At 38.1% G+C, this 23271-nt stretch overlaps 1 protein-coding gene across 1 annotated transcript; it reads left to right on the top strand.

Annotated features, from left to right (window-relative positions):
- The first annotated feature begins 1017 nt into the window (after positions 1–1017).
- LOC308686570 (uncharacterized protein) lies at positions 1018–17039 on the top strand. Its single transcript, XM_081395000.1, has 3 exons — positions 1018–1301; positions 9076–11086; positions 15101–17039. The coding sequence occupies exons 1-3, from the start codon at positions 1244–1246 to the stop codon at positions 15141–15143; spliced, it is 2112 nt and encodes a 703-aa protein (XP_081251126.1). The 5' UTR covers positions 1018–1243; the 3' UTR covers positions 15144–17039.
- Positions 17040–23271: the final 6232 nt, after the last annotated feature.

Below are 23271 nucleotides of genomic sequence, written 5' to 3'. Positions count from 1 at the left end.
TAATAAATCGTGGACACGTTGGACTAATTCCCTCCCTCATTTTGATTTAACGAATTAGCCTACAACGTGGCCAAAAACAGTTTGATACTATTAATTAGTGAATGCTAATGACCTATTTTTGTGAATTGGTGAATATTCAGGTGAATTATTTCGTGGCCACGAATTAATAATAATTATCAAACTGTTTTTCTTACCTGTGAAGATAGCTCTTCAGTGAAGGCCGACTATTCTCGTACAGCTTTTTATTCCTAGATCGCCTCTTATTTAAAAAACGAATGCTCTGCTAGTTACTGGAGTTTTTTTTTTATTTGTATTGGTACATTCGTGCCGCAAGATGTTTCAAAAGTGGTGGGGACATGTCCCACCCGCAAATATCTCGGGGTTGCGGCGCGCACACTATGGTTAACCGAGTATTAACCGCTAAGGGCCTCGGTTAACGGTTAATGAAAAACTTGAAAACGTGCAGCCCTAGTTTTTATAAAGTCAAACTATATTTAGATTCACATATTATGGTGTTGTAGTTTTTTGCCTGTAGAGCTTCATAAAGATAGGTTAGGCCTATTTATTAAATTATTTTGTTTTATTATTGATGATCTATCCATGTTACATTGTGAAAAACACTATTGTCTTTCAATATAGCAAACACTCAGAATAAAGTGAGATGATCTGCTGATGATCCTGAATGGCTTGTTGAATGAGTGTTGATAGTCTGAGGCTCATCAATATTAACAGATCTGCTGAAAACACTCTTTATTTCATGACAATAGTTCCTGTTTTCACCTCATTTATTATGCTGATGTCTTCAGATCTCCTGTAAATTGACACTTAAAGCTCATTTCATTGGTGTCAACAGACTGAGGGGATTTGATAGTGACAAATCTGTAGATTTACTTCTGTTTATGCTTAACTCTTTTTCTTATCATTATTTATATTTGGAAAAAATTACATTATTATATTCTGTTGTCCATGAGCCTAAAAACAAACTCTGTAACTGATATATTTTAGATTTTGGCAGATCAGCTCCTCCCACAGCAGTCACATCATCAGTGAAGCTCCTCCCACTGTAATTCATCATCAGTGAAGCTCCTCCCACAGCAGTCGCATCATCAATGAAGCTCCTCCCGCTGTAATTCTCCAATAAATGCTGTAAATTCCCATCAGCTACAAGTGAAGACGAGCATCAGAGCATCAGGAAGAGCTGAAATCTGCAAAGACAGAGTTTATTAAAGAGGACAGTGAGAACATGAGTGATCCAGAACCCTGCAGAATGAAACACACTGAAGATCCTGAAGAACAAAGAGGTTGGTGTTTATTCTTCATTCATTCATGATGCTGAAGAACATTCATGTTAGAAACATTCAAGCACTTCATCACATTTAGATAAACAGTTCAACTGTAAAATGTCTGCAAAGGTTTCTGTTTTTTTTTTATACAACTGGTCAGTAAAGGGAGGTTTCATATTGATTGTCAACATCAGGTCAAACTCCATTTAAATATTTTAACTCTTTTATTTTATATTTATTTTATATATGGTTTACAATTTGTAAAAATTTTACCAGAATTTGACCTAAATTTTGTGCATATTTTTACAAACATGTATAACAAATAATAATCATTCCAAAATGTAGAAATTTACAATCTACTCCGCTTTACTGCAAACATTCGTGTTCTTTCTCGCAGTGAAATTCACTTGATCTTGAAATTCACGCGCTCGTTTTTTTCCAGGCGCAGCAACATGAAAAAAGACATGAAGGATGCGTGTGCACCCAAACACTTCGGGTGTTTTTCTCTTCTCCGTAAATAAATCTTGTAACAGAGCTACAGCAAGTGTTTTTCAGCGGTGGAAATCCATTAGCCACTAAAACTTTTTTGTCATTGTGGAGTTGCATAGCAATGACCCCAGATAGCAGACCAACATTGAATCTACATTGAATCATGTTAAAGGTATAGCGGAGGATCTTTCCGAATTTGATAAGAACCGCCCTCTCCACTTTTTGAAAAAATGCACATGCGCAACACACTACCTGCTCCCGAGAGGGAACGCTTAAACGTGTGCGAGGTTCTCCTCGTGCATGCTGTTTACAAGTTGCTGTCGGCATCGCTCATACAAGATTACTTTCCAAAAGAAGATTTGCACTTTTTCTCCAAATAGCATGCCAAACTTTACCTGTCGAGTAGAAACTTCGCGACTGAGGCATCAGTGGGAAGCCCAACCTGTGTTTTCAGCGCACGCCATCGTGTGAAACAATCTCCCAAAAACACTCTGGTCTTGTTTCTCTCTTCTGAGGCCTTTCTCTTCTTCTCATACAGTTCGTACAAACTTTTTCTCTTGCGACCCTCAGACATTTTCAAAGGACCCGGTGAAACGGCGAGCTTCAATGAATGGCTTAGCTCTAGCTCACCACACATAAACACCTGAAAGTGCGCATGCGCAGAAAGCGAAAACTAAGGGACGAGCACGTACGACGGCCTTACGTAAACATATCACCAGAATGATTGACACTTAGGTGGACCAATAGTTTACACTACCCACCCGGAAAAAGAAAATCCTCCGCTATACCTTTAATGTATTAACCAAAAGATCATTGAATCAATGTTGAAATTTAACATGGATTTTTCATCAGGTTTGCACCAACATAATGTTATTTCAACGATGAAAAATCAATCAATATGGTCTTAAAATCAATATTATTTCAACCATAATTAAATCACCTATTTAACATTGAATCAACATAGAAACAATATAAAATCAATCTTGCTTTATGTACAGCAAGATTCTATGCTAGTTTATCATGCTTGTACTGTGCTTGAATTTTTAAATGACTCCTTTCAGACAGAGACCATGTAGGGTTGCAATTAAATATGTTTTTTAATCAAAATGTCATTCAAAGTAAACTACATCCTTCAGTTTACAAGTAAATGTATTTATTTATGCCCCCAAAACTGAACAGGAAATATCACATTCAGAAAAAAAAGGCATTTTGTGGTGACAAAGACAAAAACAGCGCAGTATATGGTTAGAAAGAATGAAACATTACTCTGATAAATATTTAAAATTCAATTTTATTTAGCACATTTAGAACAGACCAAAGTGCTTTACAGAAGAACAACATTAAACGATATAACATGTATTATAAAATAAAACAAAAATAAGAGCAACATAGCTGAGTAACCATAAAACAAAAGAACCAGAACAGAAATCAGAACTATATAAATTAAGAAAAAAAAAATAGCTTGCTATTATTTGAATACAAAAATTATATTAGCCTACCCATCGTGCCCGTCGTCTTAAATTTGCGCGCCCAAAGAACTCCCGCTTCTTTGCGCCTTTTTTAACTTGAGGGTTAGTTTGCCCTGGAATGAAAATTAACAATTTAGTTTGCAACTCAATCGCGAGTTACTGTCAGTACTATTAGTTACTACTACATCCTACAGTTTGCTAGCTAGCTATGCCTTCGTCACGGAAATGCGTATTACCTGGATGCGATCACGTACAAAACAGATCGGTGTCCTTATTTAAATTTCCGAAAAACTATCATATCAACAAGAGGTGGATTAATTTTGTGAAGAGCCACCTTGATGGAGAGCTGAGGATCACCGCCAAAACCCGCCTCTGTAGTGATCATTTTACACGGGATAGTTTTATAAACTTTCGCCGGAGACAACTGGGATTCATTCACTGATAATCCGCTGTTACTGGTGAATGTGGCCGAACCGACTATCTTCCGCCTCGGCCTTCATCCTCCCGTCGCGCCGACAACTGGTGCCATCATCGGCAGTGCGTGCCCACCAATGAGTGTAAGTTGCCTTGTGTGCTTATGTTATAATTAGAGTAGGTAGTCCAAGCTCGAACATGTATGGCTTTGTAAAAGAAATTAAGCTGCTAGGAGCATCCTTTCCGGCTCTAGCGGTGACAGTTGAGTGTTGTTGTGAGTCGACTGCAGCGAGCTTTCGCGCGAGTGGGCGTGGTTTCAGCGCAGCCAGTGGACACGCCCCCAGCGTTTGAGAGCAGAGACTACTGCTCATTTTTTCAAGATTTTGATCGCTTATTTTATGTACTTGCCGGCTTTTTTATCATTAAAATTTGGCTGGGTGGCTAATAACACATTTTTCTGTGGTGTGACAAACTCAGAACACATACTTAATTTTGACTTTACAGGGACTTTAAGGTCTTAAAGTGTCTTAAAAAGGTCTTAAATTTGACTAACTGAAACCTGCAGGAACCCTGAGTAGAGGTCCTGGGTAAGATTTGTATGCACTTAATTTAGCGGAGAATATCTCAACTGTTATAGACTAATATGACCTCATTGAACAACGTGGGATGTGTGCCAAAATCTCTAAATGGGATGAAAGTCCTGAAAATGACCACAACCTGTGACAATATTATCACACTACAGGTGAATGGGACTTTTTCTTCCCTTTATAGATATCCTCATACATTTCTACCAGTTTAGTCTTCATATTAAGACAAATACTTTTTGTATTGCATTTTATCTTAAAAATAAAATATGCAAATTAGGCAATATCTCATTAAATATGTGTATATATAAACTCTTGAAGCTACAGATTTTCTGAGGTGATCACAATGACCATGATTATAAGGTCATAAAAGAGTGTAAGCATTCTGATTTGATATAAAGAAAATGGCTAAAAAACAGTCAACCTATTAAGCAACAGGAATTGCCAGTTACAGTTCACAGTTGAGGAGCTACTCCAGCATGAGATCACCAACTCTCCATTCTTCTTGGTTGACAAAGACGGTTACATGAGGAAGAGTGCCAAATCACAATTTGGGAATGAGCTGCTGAAGTTGTGTCCACAAATAGATAAAAAAAAATGGTCCAGATAACCCCCCCCCCCCCCGCAAACACACTACATCATTATCGACTTCTTTTAAAAAAAGTCCCTTGTTTTTATACAATTGTATTTAGAATGTTCCATTCAATACAGCACAAAACAGGACATTCCTTCCACACACAACATCCACACTGAACATCTACAGAAACACAGTTAAAAATATCAAACCAGAACTTACACACTACATGGTCATTGTGATTATTGCGATCACCTCAGAAAATCTGTAGCTTCAAGAGTATACAGTGAGGAGAACAAGTATTTGATACATAACTGATACTGATATTGCAGGTTTTCCCACTTCTACAAAGCATGTAGAAGTCTGTCATTTGTATCATAGGTACTCTTCAACTGTGAGTGACGGAATCTAAAACAAAAATCCAGAAAATCACATTGTGTTGCATGACATAAGTATTTGATACACCAGAAAAGCAGAACTTAATATTTGGTACAGAAACCTTTGTTTGCAATTACAGAGATCATATGTTTCCTGTAGTTCTTGATCAGGTTTGCACACACTGCAGCAGGGATTTTGGCCCACTCCTCCATACAGACCTGCTCCAGATCCTTCAGGTTTTAGGGCTGTCACTAGGCAAAATGGACTTTCACCTCCCTCCAAAGATCTTCTATTGGGCTCAGGTCTGGAGACTGGCTAGGCCACTCCAGGACCTTGAGATGCTTCTTACGGAGCCACTCCTTAGTTGCCCAGGCTGTGTGATTCGAGTCGTTGTCATGCTGGAAGACCCATCCACGACCCATCTTCAATGCTCGTACTGAGGGAAGGAGGTTGTTGGCCAAGATCTTGCGATACATAGCCCCATCCATCCTCCCCTCAATACGGTGCAGTCGTCCTGTCCCCTTTGCAGAAAAGAATCTCCAAAGAATGATGTTTCCATCTCCATGCTTCACGGTTGGGATGGTGTTCTTGGGGTTGTACTCATCCTTCTTCCTTCAAACACGGCGAGTGGAGTTTAGACCAGAAAGCTCTATTTTTGTCTCATCAGACCACATGACCTTCTCCCATTCCTCCTCTGGATCATTCAGATGGTCATTGGCAAACTCCAGACGGGCCTGGACATGAGCTGGCTTGAGCAGGGGGACCTTGCGTGCGCTGCAGGATTTTAATCCATGACGGCTTAGTGTGTTACTAATGGTTTTCTTTGAGACTGTGGTCCCAGCTCTGTTCAGGTCATTGACCAGGGGCCTCATTTATAAACGTTGCGTACGCACAAAAGAAGGCGTACACCGCTCTCTACGCAATAATTGGTATTTATAAAAAGCAAACTTGACGGGAAAATGTGCGGTCCTTCACGCAAGCTTTGACCCAGGCGTACGCACAAAAACGGGTGAAATGAGAAATGGCGACACCGTCGGCAGATGGAAGAAACGCGTGAAAGTGTGTGAAACTGATTTGTAAAAGAAATGGCAATACTGCCTCTCATACTGTAATAACATGAAGACTTCACAAAGCAAGTCTTACAATTAACAGCCTACACGAACACCCGTTTGATCGATCTGCAGTGTAAAACAAACAAAATCAAACGACAATTACAACAGAAATTCAAATTAACATATTTGCAAAAAGAAAAGTGAAATGTTCTGCAATAATACTGGCATGTTATGCAATTCATCCTCATAACACATCTGTAGCTTGTCAGATGCAATCAAATGGATGGTAATAAAATGCCATGATGCCATCACAATGCGTAATGACGTGAGTGAAGTTACGTTTCTTGGTTTTCCTCTCTTTGTTTGCCATGATTTCGCTATCGATGAATATTAATTCTGGGTGTTTCACGGACTATTTATGGGCAACTATGGGCGTGACATGAAGCTGCAAAAGCTGCGCTACATTTAGAATTGATTGTGATTTATTAAGGGAAAACTGCGTAGGACGTGCGTGCGCAAGGTTTTATAAATCCGAATATTTCTGTGCGTACGCACGTCCTATGTTTCATCCGTACGCCAATTCTGACGCAAATCCTACGCAAAGTTTTTTAAATGAGGCCCCTGGTCCTGCCGTGTAGTTCTGGGCTGATCCCCTCACCTTCCTCATGATCATTGATGCCCCACGAGGTGAGATCTTGCATGGTGCCCCAGACCGAGGGAGATTGACCGTCATCTTGAACTTCTTCCATTTTCTAATAATTGTGCCAACAGTTGTTGCCTTCTCACCAAGCTGCTTGCCTATTGTCCTGTAGCCCATCTCAGCCTTGAGCAGGTCTACAATTTGATCCCTGATGAGGAGAGGTGCATGTCATGGTACGCTGAAGGGTACACGCGCTACACACAGCCTACAACGTAGCTACAGCGTGAGTTCGACGCAGACTTATAAAACTGGCTTTTTGAATCTACTAGTAAGCAACGGGCATACGGAACACCTTGCTGTTTGTTGTGGTAATCGAAGGGAGCGATTGCGGTGTGGATGGAGTTCCAGTTATCATCAAGAGAGTCTACGGCAGGGATCAGCAACTCCGGTCCTGGAGGGCCACTGTCCTGCAGAGTTTAGCTTCAGCCCTGATAAAAACTCACCTGCCTGTATCTATCTAGTAATCCTGAAAACACTGATTGCCTTGTTCAGGTGTGTTTAATTAGGGTTGGAGCTAAACTCTGCAGGACAGTGGCCCTCCAGGACCGGAGTTGCTGATCCCTGGTCTACGGGAATAAAGCGTTCTCCTCCAAAGGTATTTGAAGTATCTGAGTGAAGACGGAGCTGATCGTTGACTCGTGTAAAGCAGTGGAGCATGAGTAATAGGATATTTTAATCAAGAGCGGTTATTGCGGGATTATCTGACTTGATGGTTTCTTTACTGCCCTTATAGATTGTGGAAACCATGATGGACTAAATGACTTTGTTTCTCTTAATCTCTCCTTTAAACAATCATTCGAAATCGAAAACAAGACTATTTGAACTATGTGAAGAGGGTTTTGATATGAATGAAACATGCTTTGTTTGCTGTGTTGTTTCTATTGGGTTTGAGTATGTTTATTATTATTCAAATGGTGATGTGTGGTTTGATAAAATTGGTACTCTGTCATGGTGAATATACTAAAATATGTGCATTTTGAGTCGTAGTAGTTGGTTTTTCTTTGGGTTTACTCTTACAAAATTAAGGATTCATGTTAATGAATTGATTACATGTGTCCTGTGTTCACTCTCCTTCTTGATGTGACTAACAACCCTAACAAGAAGGAAATTTTGACAGTATACATATGTCTGGCACCCCAGCATAAATGTAAAAGGGAAAGTGTTACAATTTGATACATTAAGTGTCCTTACTCCTTTTTAAAGAAAGGCGTGTTAGAACTAAACTGATGGTTTGCTCAAGGCTGTTGATCTGCTGAATTTCAAACAATGCTATAACTTCTTGCTTTCCTTTATTCTGCTTCAGCTCTCTTTCCCCTGGTAAACTGTATGTATGCATGCATGTATGTGTGTGTGTGTGTATGTTTGAGTGCTTAGACTAGTTACTAAAATCTTGTTCATGTCACACATAAAGTTGTCTGTGTCTCAAGCTCATATCTGTATTATCATATAGATCTTGACTTTTTGCTCTTAGTAGTACTGTAAAGTAAGAAAGACATTTCCCAAATGTCTTAGAATTAATAAGCAATTAACACAGTGTTCACGGGACAAACAGGTTAATTGATTGTAATATTAAATGACGACATAAAGTTAATTATATTTACTGATCTAAATATTCATAATCAATTATAACCAATTATTATTGATTATTATTTCATATAGCTAATTTGCTACACTTGTTTCTTGTCACACTTTCACGTGTGTGAAGTTAATGGAAGTAGAAGTTTAGTGTGAACGGTCCTTAATAATTTAAACGTTTGAGTAGTTTTTAACATAATTGAATATCAATCTAAAATTTGGTGTCAAAATATGGCAGTATTGTGTATTTTAATGTTCATATCATGTAAGATAATTGTGTCATTGATCAAATATATTTAATAGTTCTTACGACAGAAACATGGGATTTGTGCCTATAATGTTTACAAAATAATAACTGGAAGATCAGTGTACCTCACTCATGGAAAGTTTCAGGGACATTTAATTCATTTATAAAAAGACATAAATTAATGTAATATTTTAAAGCAGTTGTCTGTTACATCTGGTATAATTTTTTATCTCCATTCACTCCATATTTCTCCCTTTTAATTAAGTAGATTATTTAGAAAATTAGAAAATTTGTTTTTCTTTGATTTCAGACCAGATAGAAGAGAACGAGGAGAGTGAACCACTGAGAGAAGTGGAGGAGAAGAGTGAAGAACTGAGTGAAGAGGAGGAGAGTGAAGAACTGAGTGAAGAGGAGGAGAGTGAAGAACTGAGTGAAGAGGAGGAGAGTGAAGAACTGAGTGAAGAGGAGGAGAGTGAAGAACTGAGTGAAGAGGAGGAGAGTGAAGAACTGAGTGAAGAGGAGGAGAGTGAAGAACTGAGTGAAGTGGAGGAGGAGGAGAGTGAAGAACTGAGAGAAGTGGAGGAGGAGAGAGAAGAACTGAGTGAAGAGGAGGAGGAACATCATGTCAAACCTGGAGAAAAACCTTTGAGTCGCTCAAAGACTAAAAAGACAACTTTAAAGAAAAGAAGAACCAAGAAATCTACAACCTGCACTCAGTGTGGAAAGAGTTTCTCACGCAAACATGGTCTCGATGTTCACATGAGGATCCACACCGGAGAGAAGCCGTTCACATGCAATCAATGTGGGTATAGTTTCAGTCAATTAGGACACCTTTATGTTCACATGAGGATCCACACCGGAGAGAAGCCGTTCATGTGTGATCAGTGTGAACAGAGATTCTCAAGAAAAACAGCTCTTGAGGTTCACATGAGAGTTCACACCGGAGAGAAGCCGTTCACATGCAATCAATGTGGGAATAGTTACAGGCAATTAGCAGGCCTTAATGTTCACATGAGAGTTCACACCGGAGAGAAGCCGTTCACATGCAATCAATGTGGGAAAAGTTTCAGTCACTCTTCATACCTTAAATTTCACATGAGGATCCACACCGGAGAGAAGCCGTTCCCATGTGATCATTGTGGGAAAACATTTATCTCTGCATCAACCCTGAAAAAACACCTGACAGTTCATACGAAGGAGAAGCCACACTCATGTTCTGTGTGTGGAAAGAGTTTTTCACTGCTGCAAAGTTTACATAGACATCAGAAAACTCATGCTGATGTGAGAGAGTACATGTGCTTTGAGTGTGAAAAGACTTTTGCTACTTCGAACTGTTTGAAACTGCACCAGAGAATTCACACTGGAGAAAAACCTTACAAGTGTTCACACTGTGACAAGAAATTCAGTCAATCATCAGCTCTGAAAATCCATGAGAGGATCCACACTGGAGAAAAACCTTACAAGTGTTCACACTGTGACGCGAGATTCAGTCATTCAAATAGTCTGAACATGCATGAGAGGATTCACACTGGAGAAAAACCTCACAAGTGTTCACACTGTGACACGGGATTCAGTCAAATAGGAAGTCTGAAAACACATGAGAGGATCCACACTGGAGAAAAACCTTACAAGTGTTCACACTGCAACAAGAGATTCAGTCATTCAAATAGTCTGAACATGCATGAGAGAATTCACACTGGAGAAAAACCTTACAAGTGTTCACACTGTGACAAGAGATTCAGTATTTTAGCAAGTCTGAACATGCATGCGAGGATCCACACTGGAGAGAAACCTTTCAAGTGTTCACACTGTGACAAGAGATTCAGTATGTCATCAAATTTGAGAACACATGAGAGGATCCACACTGGAGAAAAACCTTACAAGTGTTCACACTGTGACAAGAGATTTGGTCGGTCATCACATCTGAAAATGCATGAGAGGATCCACACTGGAGAAAAATCTTACAAGTGTTCACACTGTGACAAGAGATTTGGTCGGTCATCATCTCTGAAAACACATGAGATGATCCACACTGGAGAGAAGCCGCACAAGTGTTCACACTGTGACAAGAGATTCATTGATTCATCAACTCTGAAAAAGCATGAGAGGATCCACACTGGAGAAAAACCTTACAAGTGTTCACACTGTGACAAGAGATTCAATCAGTCATCAGCTCTGAAAACACATGAGAGGATCCACAGCAGAGAGAAGCTGCATGCGTGTGATCAGTGTGGAAAGAGTTTCTCTATTAAAACTCACCTGAAGCGACACATGAAGTTCCATACAGTGGAGAAACCACATCACCGCAGTCTGAGATCACGGTAAGTAGTTCATCTTTATGTGCTGAGCAACAAAAGCTGCTTTTCTACCTTCGGAAAAGGTTCCAGTTGTGTTTCCACTTGAGCCTGTTACGGCACGGCACAATTACAAACCGCTCTCGGCCCTGAACTCTCAGCACACTTGGCTAACCGTGTCGAACCGTGATGGTAGTGTGTGTGTGTGTGTGTGTGTACTAGTGGTGATAATTCTTTCCAGAGAATCGTTCATTTTCAGTTTGTTCACCAAAATGATTCATTTATTGATTCGTTTAGTGACAATTTCTTCATATTACATAAATACGCCAGCAGGGGGTGCAAAAGAGTGTCTTATGTGTTTTGTCTTAAGTCAACAAAAATATTTACTTGTAACAAAAAAATTATTTGGCTTTATTACTGAGCTGCACATGTGCTGCTAATAGTAGAGGGAGGGATTTCAGTGGATGAGAAATACAGTGGGGCAAAAAAGTATTCAGTCAGCCACCAATTGTGCAAGTTCTCCCACTTAAAATGATGAGTGAGGCCTGTCATTTTCATCATGGGTACACTTCAACTATGAGGGACAAAATGAGGGAAAAAAAATCCAAAAAATAACACTGTAGAATTTTTAATGAATTTATTTGCAAATTTTGGTGGAAAATAAGTATTTGGTCAATAACAAAAGTTTATCTCAATACTTTGTTATATACCCTTTGTTGGCAATGACAGAGGTCAAAAATTTTCTGTAAGTCTTCAAGGTTTTCACACACTGTTGCTGGTATTTTGGCCCATTCCTCCATGCAGATCTCCTCTAGAGCAGTGATGTTTCGGGCCTGTCGCTGGGCAACATGGACTTTCAACTCCCTCCGAAGATTTTCTATGGGGTTGAGATCTGGAGACTGGCTAGACCACTCCAGGACCTTGAAATGCTTCTTACGAAGCCACTCCTTTGCCCGGGCGGTGTGTTTGGGATCATTGTCATGCTGAAAGATCCAGCCACGTTTCATCTTCAATGCCCTTGCTGATGGAAGGAGGTTTTCACTCCAAATCATGGCCACATTTATTCTTTCCTTTACACGGATCAGTCGTCCTGGTCCCTTTGCAGAAAAACAGCCCCAAAGCATGATGTTTCCACCCCCATGCTTCCCAGTAGGTATGGTGTTCTTTGGATGCAACTCAGCATTCTTTCTCCTCCAAACACGACGAGTTGAGTTTTTACCAAAATGTTCTATTTTTGTTTCATTTGTCCATATGACATTCTCCCAATGGATCTGGATAATCCAAATTCTCTCTAGGAAACTTCAGACGGGCCTGGACATGTACTGGCTTAAGCAGGGGGACACGTCTGGCACTGCAGGATTTGAGTCCCTGGTGGCGTAGAGCCCCAGATCAAGGGAGATTATCAGTGGTCTTGTATGTCTTCCATAGGCCTGTCGCGATAGTCAATAAATCAATTAATCGCACGATTAAAAAAAATTAGCTCTAATTTTTCCGGCCGCGATAATTCCATTTGCATGCTTGTTTGTTTTCCTCGTCTCTCTCTCTCTCTCTCTCTCTCTCTCTCTCTCTCTCTCTCTCTCTCTCTCTCTCTCTCTCTCTCTCTCTCTCTCTCTCTCTCTCTATCTATCAAATAGACTGGATGACTACTCTCGGTTCCTTAGCGTATAGGAGGAGTGAACTCTCTTGTCAGTTGCATGGTCTTTGTGTGGGGAGGCGGTGCCGCGGCGCTTGTCAGTCACATGGTCTTTGTGTGGGAAAGCGCCGGCGGGACTGCTTGTGGCGACTGCCGGGAGAGAGAGAAGACGCTAGTTGTGAGTTGGAGGGAAAAAAAAAGAAAAAGATGGAATTGGTTTCAAAGCCAAACGCGACAGCGTGCTCGATCTCATGAAAATGCGTGTCTATACCACGAATGTTATTTCACGTGCCATTTATACGGCAAAAATAGTTTTTGCGTGCATACGCACTTTATGGCGTGCAATAAACACACACTTCTCACCTCTAATCCTAACCAAGTATTTTCAGTGCGTAGCATATACACGCAATAAAGCGAGTTTCCGTCTTCCCGACAGTAAATTACACAATCACGCGAGCGTTTGTTTAGTCGACAAAATAACAAGAGGACAGTGCAAAATGCTGTGGTATCCTGTTGAGGCTTTTTTTTTTTGTTTACAAAGGTCCTAACCGGCATTTTTGCCTGTTATGGAATGTATCACTATTTATGTCTGAGCCTAATGTTTAATATTTGTTTTGTTTACATCCATTTTATTTATTGTTTTTGGTATTTATTCAAGTGAATTTTTTTCTTAACAGACACTGAGAGTCCATTGCTTTTATTGTTTTTGGTTGTTTTGTTCATTTTTTTGTGGATATTTAAAATGTTTTTCCGTTTTCAATGTTTAATATTCTTAAGAAATATCTTTGAAAATGTGTACCTGCATTATTATGCCATTATCACCATATTAGATGAAAATGGTCTTGAACGACAATATTCTCGTTTATCGCAATCCTTTCTGGGACAATTTATCGTCCAGCAAAATTTGTTATCGTGACAGGCCTAGTCTTCCATTTTCTAATAATTGCTCCCACAGTTGATATCTCCACACCAAGCTGCTTGCCCATTGCAGATTCAGTCTTCCCAGCCTGGTGCAGGTCTACAATTTTGTTTCTGGTGTCCTTCGACAGCTCTTTGGTCTTGGTCATAGTGGAGTTTGGAGTGTGACTGTTTGAGGTTGTGGATAGGTGTTTTTTTATACTGATAACGAGTTCAACAGGTAACGAGTGGAGGACAGAGGAGCCTCATAAAAAAGTTGTTACAGGTCTGTGAGAGCCAGAAATCTTGCTTGTTTGTAGGTGACCAAATACTTATTTTCCACCATAATTTGCAAATTAATTCATTAAAAATCCTACAATGTGATTTTCTGCATTTTTCTTTCTCATTTTGTCTCTCATAGTTGAAGTGTACCTATGATGAAAATTACAGCCCTCTCTCATCTTTTTAAGTGGGAGAACTTTCACAATTGGTGGCTGACTAAATACCTTTTTGCCCCACTGTATGAGTCAATGGATTACGTGAACAAGAACGATTCGTTCACCTAAAAGATTCTTTCAAAAAGAACGATTCGTTCACAAATATTAGATGGGTTCACTCCTCCCGAAATGACATTGTGAACTTCACTAATTGTTTATTTTCATGATCGACTTCAGCAATTGGTTCTTGCAGCCCTAGTTAATTTAAGTTTGTTTTGATCATCAGAAACAATTTAAGAAAATGTAACATCATGATACTGAAGAACAAAGAGATTGCCGTTTATTCTTGATTCTTTCTTCATTCGTCATGCTGACGCTCACCAGATTTACATTGTTTCAGGTCAAGAATAAAAAAAGACTAATTAAATATTTAATTATTTTGACATAGAACTTTATTAATACAGTGTAATGCAACAACAACTCAGGCCAAACATGCTTAAAAACACCTTTTACAAACTATTGCAAATGTGTTATTAAGGATCAATCAAATGCAATCAACAAATCATTTAATATCATAAATGTTAAGTATCTGTATAATATGTGGGTTTTAATACATTTTCAGGGCTCTTTTTTTTTTTTTTTTTTGCATGGATTGCTCAGCTAAACAGGCGAATAAGAGACTATCAACTACTAATATTGTATTATAATGCAAAAGTCAAATTAAAACGTCTACAAATGTTTAAAACAGATCAGAAATCAGGCAAAACATATAGACACTTGTTCAGTGGTTTGCCTCATGATGGGTTCACAGAGATCATTGACATTTCGAAACGGTTATGAGGCAGCAAAGCCTCTTTTACTGAAATCACGGGACTTTCGCAGTTTGATACACGCTCTGAACCACCACAAATCTGAACATGATTTGAAACAAAGATTCATAAAGGTGTCTGAGCTTCGTGAAGCAGTGTTTCGAGATCTCCCATCACTACTTTAGCTACATGAGTAAGACATGATTAGCAAGTTGTTTGCATAAAATAGTCCATTGAAACTCACTTGATTTAATATTTCTTTTAGACCTGATGGACGTGAACAAGAAAGGAAAAGCAGAAGGCAATAAATCTGTCTCCTGCCCTCAGTGTAAGAAACGCTTCACATGAAAATCAAGTCTGAAGATTCACATGTGAGTTCACACTGGGAAGAAGTGAAATGCAGGAAGTCCTTCACTATAGATGAATTGAAAGAGCACCAGAAAATTCACACTGGAAAAACCTTTTGAAGGCAAAGTTCAGGAGCTGAAGAAGAGACCATAACACTTTTGAGACATGAATCTGATATTATTTTTTACTCGTTCTTCATTGTTTTTACATTCTACTCTTGGAAATGCAAGATATACTTTCATGTATCTTTGGGGCTGTTTACACCTGGCCACTTCATGCGTTTTCTCAGATCGGATAGCTATCCGATCGTGAAAAGACCAGGTGTAAATGCCCTCCGAAACGCATTCGAGACTGATTTGAATCCGATCGCTCAAACCACTTCAGGAGGTGGTCTGGGCCGCATTCCAGACGAAACTGGACAAGTGTAAATGCATCTGGTTGTTGAAACCACATATGTAAATTGTACTCCTCCCAAAAATGCTAAAAAATAAACGCGTGAGAGCGTGTTATAGGCTATATGTAATGTTATATAGCCAGATATGACGACGCGACGCTACTGGAACACGCGCGTCACCGCAGATGAGAAGCTGAGCATCTATTCATTAAGCCAACGTGCAAACTATCGCAAATCAAAGTGAAAGTAAGTCGCAGACGCTTAACACACAATCATCATCATCATTAAAAGTAAAGAAACGAAATGATCTTACCAGGGCTGTTACTGATCTCTCTTATTGCGGTCTTTGATTTTGAAATTTTAACTGACGATCAATAAAATGCAGCTCATATCTGTTGCTTTCGTGACGTGCACTCCATTAAATCTGCATATAGCGCGGGAATTGAAGATCGGATTTAAATCCGTTTCGCAAAAACACATTTATGTGACCAGGTGTAAATGGAATCGTTTTGATAAATCAGATAGCTATCCGATCTGAGAAAACGCATGAAGTGGCCAGGTGTAAACAGCCCCTTTGAAACTGGACACTTTTCTTCTCGTGAGATGTTTTGGCTCTTGTAAGTCAGTAAAGAGAGAGATCTGTCTAATTCTCAGTTTTACTTAATGTTTGTATTTTCTTCATATAATGATTGATTAAACACTTTACTCCTTTTATCAACATCTCATTGTTATTGTCCTTTTTTATTTTTTTTGCAGATTCTGCTTGAATCAGGAATAATTTTAGTTCTGAAAGTCATGAAGTATCCTGATATGATTGCTTTTTAAACTTTCCATGTTTTAAATTTCTCAATGGAGCTTTTAAATGCCTAATTAAATATTTCACCCACACATGACTGACATTGAATGAGATTGCTGTCTGTCTACATTATTAACAGTTTCACCCTTGATATGCAGTATCATATATACATTTCAAAGAGTTTGTTCAAGTCAGTTTGATGTTTCATTCACACCACAAGGCTTCTTGCTTCTTGAAGTCAGAACAATTACTATGAACTTTAAACAACACCAGCTCAAGCTCCAGCTCTGAGATGTAAGGCGGGCCAAGTGAAATTCCTAGTTTTAATATTACTTTATTTTTTCCCCGTAACAAAACTTTATTTTATAAAAAAAGTGTCAGGTCTTGATATTTGCAGGGCTCAACACAATTGAGCTTTTCTACAGGTTCATTCTGGTTCAGATTTTTACTTGCCCTGCAAAGAAAATTCACTGGACCCACCAAAAAAATAAAATACAAAAAATAAGTATTTTTTTATAAATATAAAAACAAGTAAAAAGAACAAATGAACAAGTTGCAAACAATAGCACAAATAAATAGAATCAGGGCAGGACTGAGGGGTCTAGGGGCCCTGAGCTTGAGTTTATGTTTGGGCCCTACATACAGTGCTTAGCATAAGTGAACACACCCATGAAAAAAAAAAAAAAAAAATCATCATTTGGAAATGAATGTCTTAATGCCTTAATTAAAAAAATGAGGAAAATCTCCAACCTTTAAGGACACCTTTTTTTTTTTCTGAATGAATAGTGTTTCTTAAATGTTACTTAAAATACAGGGTGCATAAGTCTGGACACCCCTATGTTAAATTCCCATAGAGGCAGGCATATTTTTATTTTTAAAAGCCAGTTATTTAATGGATACTCTGAATAAAGTTCCCTTGGCCTTTCAAATTAATATAGCCCCACAGCATCACATACCTATAACGTGCAATGATGGTACTTCTCTGCATAGAGGTTGATAAAGTACTTGGGTTTATGACTTGATTCTGAAATTACATTAAAACCTCACATTGACCACCTTCTTCACAATTATTTTTTTTGCAACCTGTGTTTTATTTCAATCCATAAACTGTTTTACACTTTGTCCCTGAAAAAACTTGCCACACAGCTGATATTGCCACTTTTTGACCATGCCAATGTTGTTTATCAAAATGCATCTAAAACTAGCCTTCTACCCCTATATACAGCATACAATAATCTCTGTAGATTTTCTCTTGGATGTTCCTATAATACTATAATCACTGTGTAATGTATAATTCACTTAAATGGCCCTCACTCTATATAAGACGACACATACATTGGCTGCAACTTTATTTAAATGTGTACATTTTAGCTATCCTCAATATCTACAACAGCTTATGGTACCGTATTCTTCAATTAATAACCTTAGGCATTCTACACAAGACTTTTTTTCCACTCCTATTGTCCTATTGTTGTATTTTACATATTTAAAAATAGTTTGTCTTATTTTGAGCTAAATTGTTCTTATTTCAGATGATGATATACCTGATTATAATTTACGTCATTATATTTTTTATCTGTTATTTTTTTGTTGGCAAGTATTTGTTCACAGCCTCTGTGTGGCTATCAAGTGGTTGTATTCATCTAAATGCTTATCTTTTTGATGTTTTTTTTTTTTAGTTGTTTTTGTTGTAGTGTGTTGATTGTGGTATTGTTTATGTCTTATTATTCTATTGTAATGTGTTTGATTTGTCCCTTGTTCTCTATTGTATTGTAAATTAGGACCCCCTTGAAAACGAGATGGTTCATCTCAATGGGTTTATCCTATTCAATAAACTTATATATACATTTAAGTATAGGTATGGGGTAGGATTACTTACTAAGTCTTTCAATATTATGTAAAGTACCCTTGGGATCTTGAAAGGTGCTATTTTAATAAAACATTATAATTAGCCTACTATTACAACTTGGAAGAGACTTAGTTTTTATGTGTAACATAAAGGAAGATATTTAGAAGAATGTCAGTAACCAGACAGTTTCTGGGTCCCATTGTCTTCCATAGTAGGAAAAATATATACTATGGAAGTCAATGGTACCAGAAACTGTCTGGTTACTGACATTCTTCTAAATATCTTCCTTTGTGTTCAGCAGAAGAAATTCATACAGGTTTGAAACAACATGAGGGCGAGTATATGATGACTGAATTTTTATTTTGAAGTGAACTATTTCTTTAAATATTGAGCATATGACCTATGAGAAAACATATGAGCAGAAATTGCTAAACAAAAGCTTATTTGATGTGGCAGTATATTCTACAGTAAAAACTGTACCCAAATCTAGTCAACTAAATGTTGTCTTTCATATTTCGCCTGACTGTAATGTTGTTTTTATGAAATATTAGGGCATATAAATGTTAATTTGCAGTTTAATCATTGCTTATACAAAGACATTTTATTTCAACATATTTCAGTCGATTTTTACTCATCTCAGTATAGCAAAGCATTTTAGTTGATTAAAGCGGTTTATTCTTACACACAGAGACACGCAATTCATATTTAGGCTAAACAATCTTTACAAATATGTACCCTTCATTCATCTCACAGAAACGCGATTCATATTATAGAAACGTACATAGAATATTATATAGGGATGGGCGATATATCGCATGCGATTGTTATGCGCATCTCATCAGTAAAGCCGGTTCCTTGATTAGTAGTAAATCACCATCACCTGCTTTCAGATGGAGCGGCATTTACTACAAAGAGCCGTAGTTAACTGACAAGCTGAGCCAAATCACATCAATATCGCGGACGTATCGGCAGCAATAATTAATGCGATATGGCTCAGCTTGTCAGTTAACTACGGCTCTTTGTACACAGCAAAAACTCCAGTAAATTAACACTGCTGGGAGTGTATGAGTCCACACTCAAGAGTGTTAAAGTTAATGAGATAATTAAGTGATTAATTTAGTGATGATTGAGCATTATTGAAGACACCTGATGTTAACAAGTAGAATCGCTGAAGGAGAAAATCTCAAATTGTAAGATACCATTGTGGTGATTGGTGTTTGCTTTAGTTGGGCTCTAGACCATTATGTGTGTACTTTAGACTTTGTTTGGCTGTTGTATCTGAATTGTAACTGCCAGTTGAACAAAGAAAAAAGTGATCTGTTGCTGTTGGTTACATTATAACATTCATCATTTGACCTTGATCACTGAACTCATTAAGATCCTTCATTCTGACTTCGATTTATGTTGTTGGTTAGAGAATCTGCATAAATGGCCAGAATTTTTTATATAATTTAAAGAATTTCTTAAAAGTTTTTTTTTTTTTTTAAAAATCGTTCGTTAGACACACACAGATGTCAAGATTCAGTCTATGCATCTCAACAATGGTGACGAGCAGAATATTCAATTAGGAAAAGTAAATTACATAGACAATTCAGATCATAATTTATTCATACCGCAATGCATGATGGGAGCCATTAATGAGTTGTGATTGGTGGCAGCCACTGCAACATGCTTTATTATTGTCACCATTGTTGAGATTCACAGGCTGATTATTGATGTGTGTGTTTTAAATGAATTTATCTAAATGTCTTTTGATCAGAACAATATTTATTAAATATTTTGAATTATAAGTACTGATAATCATAGGCTGAAAAATCACTAAACTGCTGCTAAAAAGTTAAACCAAACTATCTCAATAAGTTTCCTTTTTCAGATCACAGCATGATTATGTCAACACATAACCAACACTATAAGATAACATTTTACTTTGTTCATTTAACTGTTATAAATCAATAACAGCAAACAAACAACAGTAAATATTAAAGTAAACATATAATGGTCTAGAGCCCAACTAAAGCAAACACCCATCACCTTAATGGTAACTTACAATTTGTGATTTTCTCCTTCAGTGATTCTGCTTGTTAACATCAGGTGTCTTCAATAATGCTCAATAGTCACTTAATTAATCACTTAATAATCTCATTAACTTTAACACTCTTGAGTGTGGACTCATATACACTCCCAGCCCCAGGAGTGTTAATTTAACACCGCTCCATCTGAAAGCAGGTGATGGCGATTTACTACTAATCAAGGAACCGGCTTTACTGATGAGATGCGCATAACAATCGCATGCGATATATCGCCCATCCCTAATATTATAGATTCATCTTTTTTGCGGTTTACATAGGCCTACACTAACGTTATTCCATAACGTTATTCCACATTAACACTTGAGAAAAGATAACTTAGGCTACCTCACTCCTCAGCGGGATCTATTGCTCCTGATATCAGCACTGTTCTGAGGAAACTTTTCTCCAGGATTATTAGGTAGACTATATTATGCCTCACTCGCGGCGCGAGTTTACAGCGGATGTGGGCGTTTCACAGGTCTGAAATGGTTATCAGAATTTGCGTTTGAATTCATACTTTGCACGTGATGTCACAAGCACTGGCTGGCGGGCAAGAACATCGTTCTCCAGCAACAAAACCTAGTAAACTAATCAAGGATCTTGCCAGGACGTCGCCAGTTTTACTACATTTACATTTACATTTACATTTATTCATTTAGCTGACGCTTTTATCCAAAGCGACTTACAATTGCTTTACATGTCAGAGGTCGCACGCCTCTGGAGCAACTAGGGGTTAAGTGTCTTGCTCAGGGACACATTGGTGTCTCACAGTGGATTCGAACCCGGGTCTCTCACACCAAAGGCATGTGTCTTATCCACTGCGCTATCACCACCCCTACTATACAAAAGTTGGTGTTTTGACTTTGAGGTGTACGACATGCCAGATAGTTGTTGTGCGATTGGATGCACTAACCGCAGATGAGATAAGCAACCTTCACATACACGTCTGTGCAGTGATCATTCCATCACTCCATCAAAGGTAATTTCAACATTTGTTTGAATACAATGGGTGTATGATCCTGTAATTAATCGTGTCTTTAAGTTACCCTGTAGTTTCGTCAATCAACACCACCAGCTGGTTCGGCGAGTCAGCTGTTTGTGTTGTGAGTCTAAGCTAGGCTAACTGTACGTTCACACCGCCGCCGGCGAGAGCGGCAAAATTCATTGAAAATGAATGACTTCCGGGCACTTTGACGCTCTCGCCGGTGGCGGTGTGAACGCACAGTAACAGCTGTCGTCTTTTGCTAACAACAACAAAAGTGTGTGACGGTTGTTTTGAAGTTTGTGATATCTATGGTTTTCAATGGGAACCAGAGATGACCCAACAGTAGAGCTAGATTATTTATGGAGGAATTATTATTGCTCGATTATCTTAAAAACATTGTCTGCTTTATACAATTTAGCTACCTTGGAGTTAATCCTAGTGACTAGTCCATAGTTATGCAGCTAGCTCGCTAACAGACTTGATAGCTACTAGAAAGACCTGGAACTACAGGACTCTACGTTGAAAATACCCATTTGTTGCCCGCCAGGTATCCATGGTAGTCACGTGACTGCAAAGTATGAATAGCGTGCGCTCTCCGTGGGCGGAGTCACATTACATTTGAATGAGCTCTAATGAGCTCGACTGGAATCGCTCTCTTTTAATACAGATTTCACAAGATGAGAATATTTGTTTTTTATATAAATTACTTCATTTAAAAGAAGAGAATTCAAGCTTCATGCCTGTGTGTCTGTATGCCTGTTTGACTGAGTATTCGCTGAGTTACAGTTCATTTTCGGACGCGTTAACTGACAGAGAGAAGGCAGAACTCGCATCATGTTTATTTTTCTTTATTTGGCAAAAAGCACAACACTTTGTTTTTATTGTGAGTATACACAAAAATAATACACATTTAACAGAATCGATTGATGTATGAAACGGGTTTGTAATATCAAAGTCAACAGAGCAAAATGAATTTCTTTTGAACTGATAAGAAACAAAGCGAACTAGTATCGCTGGCGATACCGCCGACCCCAGGGGGTTAACCAACCCGCTAGTTAGATAATTGATCAGTCCCTTTCACAGGATTTTTTTCACGGCCTAAAATGACTGAATTTTCAGTGAAAACCACAGATAACACATTGTTATTACTTAGGCCATCCTTAAAAATATTTTGGTTTGCAGCAACAGCAAAAAAAGAAAAAAGAAAAAAAGGGTCGGTAGGTAGGTCTATATATTTTTCTTTTTTTTTTTCAAGATTCAATGAAAAAAAAATTGTCATGGTGATTACATAGGTATGAATTGATACTAATTTGCATATCATGACGTCACTGACTGGGTCAGAATCAAGAAAGAAGCCACTAGATATCAACTAAAGTGTTTTTTCAGAGGGAAACAAATAAATTAAATTGACTTTAGAATTCACAAAATGACAGTTAATTGCATTAACATGCAATGTGTAAAAAAAAAAAAAAAAAAAACTATGAAAAAAACATGTTAATGTGTTACATTAAAAATGCATCTCTTTAACAGTACTTTTTCACTGATGTCTAGGGCTGTTTACATCTGGCCACTTCATGCGTTTTCTCAGATCGGATTGCTGTCTGATTTATCAAAACGATTCCATTTACACACCTGGTTACATAAATGTTTTTTTTTTTTTTTTTTTTTGCGGATATAAATCCGATCTTCAATTCCCGCTATATGCAGATTTAATGAAGTGCACGTCACCGAAAGCAACAGTTATGAGATGCATTATTTTATTGATCATCAGCTAAAATTTCTGAATCAAAGCCCGCAATAAGAGAATGCGGAAACAAACCTGGTAAGATCATTTCGTTTCTTTACATTTAATGAAGATGATTGTATGTTAAGCGTCAGCGACTTACTTTCACTTTGATTTGCGATAGTTTGCACGTTGGCTTGATGAATAGATCGATGCTCAGCTGCTCATCTGCGGCCATGCGTGTTGCAGTAGCGTCATCATATCTGACTATA

The sequence above is a fragment of the Scardinius erythrophthalmus genome (assembly GCF_964197995.2).
Source record: "Scardinius erythrophthalmus genome assembly, contig: HAP1_SCAFFOLD_440, whole genome shotgun sequence".
Lineage (NCBI taxonomy): Eukaryota > Metazoa > Chordata > Actinopteri > Cypriniformes > Leuciscidae > Scardinius > Scardinius erythrophthalmus.
The sequence above is the reverse complement of the archived record's forward strand: the minus strand, read 5'-3'. Positions and strand labels throughout refer to the sequence as shown.

Coding starts and splice junctions, on each gene's coding strand:
- LOC308686570 (XM_081395000.1), top strand. CDS start 1,244: ATGAGTGATCCAGAACCCTGCAGAATGAAACACACTGAAGATCCTGAA. Junction 1,302..9,075: donor AGATCCTGAAGAACAAAGAG/GTTGGTGTTTAT, acceptor CTTTGATTTCAG/ACCAGATAGAAGAGAACGAG. Junction 11,087..15,100: donor CACCGCAGTCTGAGATCACG/GTAAGTAGTTCA, acceptor TATTTCTTTTAG/ACCTGATGGACGTGAACAAG.